Raw genomic sequence first — 8,455 nt, forward strand, 5'->3', positions numbered from 1 at the left:
GAACCGGCAACTGGGGCCTCCGGGTTGGGCGGCTGGATCCCGCTGGACAGCTGAGGCGCGGCCCCGGGCTAAGGGAGGAAGAGGGAGCCAGGGGGCGGGGCCTCGGCGCCGACGCGTCACGGGGCAGCGGGCCCTCCCCACTCCTGTCTGGACGTTGGCGGCTGCAGGCGCCATTGCCATCTTCCCCTAGCTGCGGGAGGGGTCACAGGTTAGGGTTCCTGGAGCGCCGGGCGGGGTCGGGCCGAGGTGTCCGGCCCGGAGGTACGCGGGCGGGGGAAGCCGAGAGGACCGCGGGGAAACGGACTGAGCTGCGGCCACGGGGCCCCAGGCCCTTCTGTCGGATAGTCCGGGGTCTCGGTCCCCGCATTGCCCCCCGCCCGGCCCCGGCCCGAAAACGCTGTGGGGGCGTGCACTCCCAGGAGAGGGGACAGGCCGCGGTTCGAGACCGTGTCTCCTCCGCCGCGCCCCCGCGGGGGCCAGACGCGTGCCCGGGGCAGGATGGACGCGGGCGCGCGCACGGGCGGCGGTGGGGGCTCCTCCGGAGGCTCCGCGGCGGCAGCGGCGGCGGCGGCGGCGCAGTCCCGCGAGTACAAGCTGGTGATGCTGGGCGCCGGGGGCGTGGGCAAGAGCGGTAGGTGACTTTGCGCCCGCCCAGCCGGGCAGGCTAACTTGGGGGAGCGCGCTTGGTCCCGACAGAAGCCCGGGCCGGCCCTGCCACCTTTTCCAAGGCGCGGCACCGCGCCAGGCCGGCCAGCCTCAGTTTCCTTACGTGTAAAAATGCAGGTGGGGGTGGCGCTTTGCCTAGGTGGACTTTTCCAGGGTCCCCCCAACTCTGAGCCCAGTGTTCTCATGAACTCCCGCTTCCTCTTTCGTAGCCATGACCATGCAGTTCATCAGCCATCGATTCCCCGAGGACCACGATCCCACCATCGGTAAGTCGGGTTAAACCCCCACCCCGCATAGAGACAGCAGGGGAAGGGGAAGGATTCACACACCAGCCAGCAACACACCCCCTTTACCCCTGCTGATGCTCTCCGTGCCCCCGAGTCAGCTTTGCCAGGGCTTCTTTCAGCCCTGCCCAGATCCCCCTTTGCTTCCTGGTGGATGAAGCCGCATAGTATCTTCTTCTGAAGACCACATGTTAGAAACAACTCTCGATTTGGAATCCGAGGACCAGGTGTCAGATCCTGCCTTGGCTCCTTGCTCCCCGTGTAACCTTGGTCTAATTATTTCACCTCTTTGTCCAGAAAGTTTCTTCCTTAGCTGGTTCCAGATCTAAGTCCTGAGGTCTCATGCAGCATCAGAGCTGATCCTGTAACCTTCACTGTCCACTAATCAAGAATGCACCAGGGGGCCAGCTAGGTGGTGCAGTGGATGGAGCACCTGCCCTGAATTCAGGAGGACCTGAGTTCAAATGTGGCCTGCGACACTTGACACTTACTTAGCTGTGTGACCCTGGGCAAGTCACTTAACCCCAATTGCCTCACCAAAAAAAAAAAAAAAAGAATGCACCAGGCTCCAAAAGCAGCTCCTCTAGATAGGGACTTGATGAACCTCTTTAGGTAGCAGATGTTTTTATTTAGTAACAAGCTGATGAACAGAATCACCTCCTGTAGGTCCTCAATCTTTGCCCACATCTAAATACCTATAAGCTATCCTATGTTGAGCATCAGTGGCACCACTTTTTCCCTTCAGCTTTTATGGCTGGGTAATATAACATATTAAATTAAAGGGGGGGGGGATTAAGCTGAAATGCCACTTGCCTGGAGCCCTTTCTGGTTTGTCACTTCTCCGAAGGCCTGATTGAAGAGGTGCTATGTAACTATGAGTCATCCTGTTCAGATTTCCACAAAGGGAAGCAGAAAAGCAAGTAGAGCCAGCCCACTGAACTCTCACTACCCCAGACATAGCCTGAACTTCCTCCCCATCATCCCCTTTCTTTGCTTCCTGTTACCTGGAATTGATAATTTGGGAAGGCTTTAACCAGTACCTTTCCATAGTCTCAATTCTGTTGATAACAAGAGACTTGTGAGAGGAGGAAATTCACTGTTTCCTTTGCTTGGGCTTAAAAAAAATTGCCATCCCTCTCAAATGTGACTTTGTGATATAATGAAAAGCACTGGATTTGGGGTCAGAGAACTTGGGCTCCAGTCTCAGCTCTACTCCTTGTTACCTGTTTCCCTTTTGAATTTGTACTTCTAGCACCTGGAACATAATAATTGTTTAATAAATGATTGTTGAGGGGGCAGCTAGGTGGCACAGAGGATAAAGCACAGGCCCTGGATTCAGGAGTACCTGAGTTTAAATCCAGCCTCAGACACTTGACACTTACTAGCTGTGTGACCCTGGGCAAGTCACTTAACGCCCAATGCCCTGCAAAAAAAAAATGATTATTGATTGATTGGGTAATTTAACCTCTTTAAAACTCATTATCGTCTTATGTAAAATTCAGATAATTGTACTTTGATTCATTCATTCAAAAACATTTAACAAGTGCATACTATGTGTCAGGCTCAGGATATAGAGGTGCAAGGTGAAACAGAACCTGCCCAAAAAGAGCTTACTTTCTATTGGGAAAACAGCAGGTACACAGATAAGTAAATATGAAATCTGTGTAAAGCACTGTTCGTTGGGGGAGAGAGGGACAGCCCTTAGTTGCTGGTGGGGAATCAGGAGCCTCTTACAGGAGGTGCTCTCCATCCCTGGCCTTGAAGGGACCTAGGGATTCCAAGAGTAGGAGAATATATGCCACACATAGGGGTCAGTCCATGCAAAGGTGATGAAAATGATGTAAAATTCAGCAGTTAGATCAGTTTGACTGGAATGTAGAACACTATACATGAATGGGAATCATGTACAGTGAATCTGGAAAAGTAGGTTGTAGCCAAATTGTGAAGGGCTTTAAATGCCAAACCCAGCAGTGTGTGTTTTATACCAGGAGCAACAGGGAAGCTCTGGAGCTTTTTAAACAGGAAAGTGACATTGTCAGACATGTCACCTGCTTTACAGGGTTCTCATGATTTAAGTTCTTTGTAAAGCTTAGAGCCCTATAAAAATGTGAATGACTCATTATCATCAAATAGACTGTAAGCTCCTTGAGAATATTTATTCATTCTTTGCATTTGTGTCCCCAAGACCTAACCCAGTGCTTGGCACTGGCTTATTGATTGATCAGGGCATGTTTTGAACTCAGGTCCTCTTGAATCCAGGGCCAGTGCTTTATCCACTGCACCACCTAGCTGCCCTCTAAAATATTTGTAAACAAATAAAAAATATTGATAAAAAAAAAACTAGCAGTTTTAAAATTGTAAGTATGCCATGGCTATACTTAAATGAGACAAGTCCAATTTGAAGACAGTGGGGTTTTTTTTCTTGTTTTTGTGTGTGTGTAAGGCAATTGGGGTTAAGTGACTTGCCCAGGGTCACACAGCTAGTAAATGTTAAGTGTCTGAGGTGGGATTTGCACTCAGGTCCTCCCGACTCCAGGGCCAGTACTCTATCTACTACACTGCCTAGCTGCCCCAAAGACAGTGGTTTTAAAACATTTGCTTAAGATGTAGCTCCTTAGGGAACTCAGCCTTTGCCTAGGTCTGCTAAATAGAGAAAGACATTAAAAATAAGTTCTCATGTGTCAGATTTTCCTCAGTCGTTTCTTAGTTTTTCTGGTGATCTATATCACTAGCTAAATTTCTGCACGTCTTCCCTTTTGTAGAAGATGCATATAAAATCCGAATTCGTATTGATGATGAACCGGCTAATCTGGATATATTGGATACAGCTGGACAGGTGCGTGATTTTAAAAACCCAAGTGCCATGAACGAAACTTTAGTGAAAGGATGGGAAAAGTTTCTGTAGATGAGATCACTAGCCCAATTCTATCTTTTTCTTTTCATGCACTCTGACTCAGGATAGCAGGTAATCAGTATACTTCTTCCTTAATGTGGAGCAATCAGTTACTGTATCTGCCTCTACTTCTGACAAAACAGAACGTTCATTGTATATTTTATAGGCAGAGTTCACGGCCATGAGGGACCAGTACATGAGGGCAGGTGAAGGATTTATCATTTGTTACTCCATTACGGATCGTCGAAGTTTCCATGAAGTTCGGGAATTTAAGCAACTGATCTATCGAGTTCGACGGACGGATGACACACCTGTGGTGCTAGTGGGAAACAAGTCTGACCTGAGACAGCTACGCCAAGTAAGACCTGAGAGGAAGCCTCTGTTGCTGCTGTTTGATGCTTCCTCTCCTTCCTAATGTCCCATTGTCTACTTTTACCTTGAATTGAAATTTTAGCATCTGTTCTCCTTTGAATAGGGGATACCTGAAAATCTCCCTGCTCCCAACATTATATGAAAACAAGTTGAATGCAGACTGTCATAGGGAAAATTTTTTAGGAAAGAAACAAACCATAGGTTTATAACATAAGGCAGACAGCATGGACTGTCACAGGAGGGCTGGGATTGAATCCCACTTCTGCCACTGACCTGTGGGATCTTGGGAAGTCATCCCCTCATTCCACACCTGAGTTTTCTCATTTCTAAAATGAGGGGAGTTATAAGACTAGATGACCTCAGAAATCCTTTCTCGATTTAAGCTTACGAGGCTATGATTCTCTATTGTAAAAGAGGATCAGGTGACAGATGGAGACCACCTTAAATAAGCAAGGGTGGGACCCTGGGGGTCATCACCCAGAATAGGTGAGTTGCAAGAGGAACTTAGTTCAAAGTGCAAAGGTTTCACTTCCTGGTGAGAATGACTTAAAAGAAATAATGGAGGACTTGAGGTATAGGAGATACTCATAGCTATGCAAAACAGTTTTTGTTCCACCCTCCCTAAGAGCAGGAAGAGAAAACAAGATGACCTCTGAGATCCCTATTAGTTTTTAGATTGGAATATAAGGTGAGTCTTTAGGGTTAGTCACTTTATCTGCCTAAAGTATATCATTGAGATGATAGAATTTGATACATACAGTTGTTTTGTTTTTCAGAAAGTTAGCTTCAGATCAGTTGGTTTTAGCATGAATTAGTGCTTAGCTTATTTCATAACTTCAGAGATTTTAGAATTGGCAAGAGTTTAGTCTCCTTCGTAGTGCAGAAGTCTTCATGGCCTCCTTGACCGGTGTTTATCACCCTCTGCCTGCATACATCTAATGATGAGAAGCTCATTACCTCACAAAATAGCAGCCCAGTCCATTGACAAGGAACGATTTTTTTTTTTAATAAGGTACTTTCTGTCACATTCTTTCTCCAAGGTCACCAAAGAAGAAGGCATAGCTTTGGCCCGTGAATTCAGTTGCCCCTTTTTTGAAACTTCAGCTGCCTACCGGTACTACATCGATGACGTGTTCCATGCCCTTGTGAGGGAGATCCGTAGGAAGGAAAAGGAGGCAGTGCTGGCCATGGAGAAGAAATCTAAACCCAAAAGCAGTGTGTGGAAAAGACTGAAATCACCTTTCCGAAAGAAAAAAGATTCAGTAACTTGAAGGGACAAATTAAAATGTTGTACCTGTGAACTGCAGCGTGTAACCAGAGCAGTCCAGTGACCTGCAGAGTTTGCTCTTCCTCCTGTTTGGACCATTGTTTTTTACATAAGGCAGAGATGAAGGGACGTGCCTACTGGGGGTTTCCAATGACGTGGGCTTTAGAGTAATGTCTCCTAGTTTCCAGGCTTATGAGCCCAGTGGGGCAGTGCCTCCATTTTTGTTTTAAATTGTCACTTTTGAGTTTAACCCATAAGTACTCTGAACTCAGTCGCTGGTATTAATGTTAGCAAAAATGTCTACACACAGGGTGGGGTGTTTCCCTCATAGGAGCTGCACCAAGCTCCCAAGAGAATGATTTGTCTGCTGTGCAATCTATATTGTCTTTCAACTTTCAGTTTCCTGGGGTTGCCCCAGAGGAGGGACCTTTGTCTTTCCTGTTCATACTCTGCTTTCTAAAGGCAGAGCAGAAAGCCAGCCCAGCCAGGAAACCTGTTCGAGTCAGTGCTAAAGATCATTAGATAGCTGGTGAGCTGACTCTCATTGCCATGCACGAGATGGAAGACTGGAGGTGGTGAAGGCGTTAAGTGTGTGCAGGGGCTCTGCTGGAAATGGTTCGTTAGGTGAGCCAATCATAAGATCCTCAACAGTGCAATAATGCAGACCCTGTTTTCCTAATACATGCCAAAATCGTTGTGTCTGCTGGAATAGGTGAATACAAACAAATCAAGCACAGTGAAGTCTCCTGTGGTTCCCATTTGCTTGGCTTACACAGCTTCACTGAGGTTAATACTATAGGAACCATAAGAGGATTGCCAAACCCTTCATTATATAAATAAATCCTCAACCTGCTTGCCATCATCTTGGTTAGGATCATTAAAAGTTTTCAGGGACATATAGACCAGTACATTTACCTGCTCCCTTCTAAATCTCCCCACCTTTTTTTTTTACCCCCCCATTGCTTTCCAAAAAGACAGTAACACACTGCCATGGGGAAGAGCAAAACCTAGGGGAACTATCTTTTGGGTTCTTCACACTGTTGAGATCGGGAAAAGTTGTATGTGTGCCTTCTGGATACCCAGAACCTCTCAACTTGGTGCTTTTAAAAAAAGATTACTGTAACATCTAGATTTTTACCCACTTAAAGCTGTCATTAAGGGGGCCATTTCTTTAAAAGTTTGAATTTGTACAAATTTAGTTTATCCTTGAATATTTTCACAAGTACTGCCTTGCCCATGCTGAAATGCCGTTAGTGATGTTGAGTTCTCTATTGTCAAGTATCGTTTTGACAAGAGAACTTGGAATGTGCAGAGATGGGATGCAGAAGGGCTCCAGGTAGTTACTGTTTGCAGGAGAAAACAGCTTTGACATTGTGTCTGCCTTTCTCTACTTTGACCTTTAATAAGATGACCTTGCATTTCTATAGCACCTTCGTAAAAAGAATTAAAATTCCCCGTTCTACCCTTCCTCAGATACAGAAGACAGGGTTGTCAGTTTGTTTTCCATTTATGGGTTGGAAGAAAAAAGTACTCTTTTTATGTGGATGCTGCTGCTAGATAATAAACCATGTGCTCTAATATTCAAGATAAGCAAGAAAGCATGACCCAAAATGAATATTCAGAGAAAGATGACTTTTGGGGTCCTTTATGGCTGTGGGGTAGGAGGCTAGATAAAACAGTACAATAGAGCAGCATTTCACCTTATTTTAAATGTCTTAAGAGACTTAAATTTTGTAAGAGACACAAGGCATTGTATTGGTTATGAAATCATTTATGTCAGCCCTACAATAGCACTTGGTCTGGTGAACCCCGTGACAAATGTTCCATGTTCTTCCCCTTCGACCCCCCCTCCAAAGATCTGTAAGACAAAGGGGAATTCTGTGCCATGTAACAGGAAAAGGAAATAGCTGGCTTCTATTTTCAAGTTTATCACTTTAAAAAAAAATTTTTGTGGTCAGTTGGCAGATATATATTTAAGTTCCTACTATGTGCAAGGCACTGTGCCAGGTGCTATGAGGGCTATAAAGCCAAATACGGTACAGTCCCACCTTTTCCTCCAAAAGATGAATATCAAGTGTTTAAATTTACAATCCAAGAATTAGCCAGGTTATTTCATTCTTTCTTATCTTTAACTTTCAGGCCTTAATTAACCTATCACTTTTTTTTTAACCTATTACTTTTTTTTTTTAGTGAGGCAATTGGGGTTAAGTGACTTGCCCAGGGTCACACAGCTAGTAAGTGTCAAGTGTCTGAGGCAAGTCACTTAACCCCAATTGCCCCACAAAAATCAAAAAGTCAAAAGGCAGGACCACCAACCCAGATCATTAAATGGATGCACTTAGTAGGATTTGCTTTTTGGAAATGGGAAGGGGGCATGTTTTGATTTTGAAACAACTAGTTAAGTCAACAGCAAGTCCTTGTCTGTAATGATCAGGAAAAGAAAGAGAATGCTTTTCATTTATTCACATATATGAAGACATTAATTGTACTTGACAAAATACAGAACTTTTTGAAAAAGAATTAATGTTTGCTTTTTTTGGTCTACTTGTGAGTGAAAGTGCTTGGAACCACACAGTAGTGTGACAGAAGTACTTTTGTATTTTAAAAGGACTTAAACCAATACATTAGGTTATAAGAAGACAGATTCTGGCATGATACAGGGAAAATTTGCCAAAACACACATAATGGATGTTCTCAGGACATCATTGCAGGTCTTCACACAGACAATAACACCCCCACCAAAAAAACCCCCAAAACAACTTGTATCATATATTTCTGATATCTAAGATATAAAGGTAATTGATATGTATGTATATATGCATAAATATACACACACCAAAACCCAAAAATCCATTCCTCAAAAGTTGGTAATGGATATAAACAACTTTCTAAAGAAAAGGTGCTCCAGGTTACTAATAATAAGAAAAATGCAAATGAAAACAATTCTGTGGTTTCACCTTATATTCAGTAAAC

At 44.7% G+C, this 8,455-nt stretch overlaps 1 protein-coding gene across 2 annotated transcripts; it reads left to right on the forward strand.

Annotated features, from left to right (window-relative positions):
* The first annotated feature begins 162 nt into the window (after positions 1 to 162).
* On the forward strand, positions 163 to 8,138 carry RIT1 (Ras like without CAAX 1). 2 transcript variants are annotated; one of them, XM_043964018.1, is made up of 6 exons: positions 163 to 631; positions 876 to 932; positions 3,713 to 3,786; positions 3,913 to 3,915; positions 4,010 to 4,201; positions 5,256 to 8,138. In XM_043964018.1, the coding sequence occupies exons 1-6, from the start codon at positions 499 to 501 to the stop codon at positions 5,484 to 5,486; spliced, it is 690 nt and encodes a 229-aa protein (XP_043819953.1). In that variant the 5' UTR covers positions 163 to 498; the 3' UTR covers positions 5,487 to 8,138. The 2 variants fall into 2 exon arrangements, with proteins under 2 accessions (XP_043819953.1, XP_043819954.1); XM_043964019.1 differs by lacking the exon at positions 3,913 to 3,915 and having other exon boundaries at positions 5,256 to 8,137.
* The last annotated feature ends 317 nt before the right edge of the window (positions 8,139 to 8,455 follow it).

This window comes from Dromiciops gliroides, chromosome 4 (genome assembly GCF_019393635.1).
Source record: "Dromiciops gliroides isolate mDroGli1 chromosome 4, mDroGli1.pri, whole genome shotgun sequence".
Lineage (NCBI taxonomy): Eukaryota > Metazoa > Chordata > Mammalia > Microbiotheria > Microbiotheriidae > Dromiciops > Dromiciops gliroides.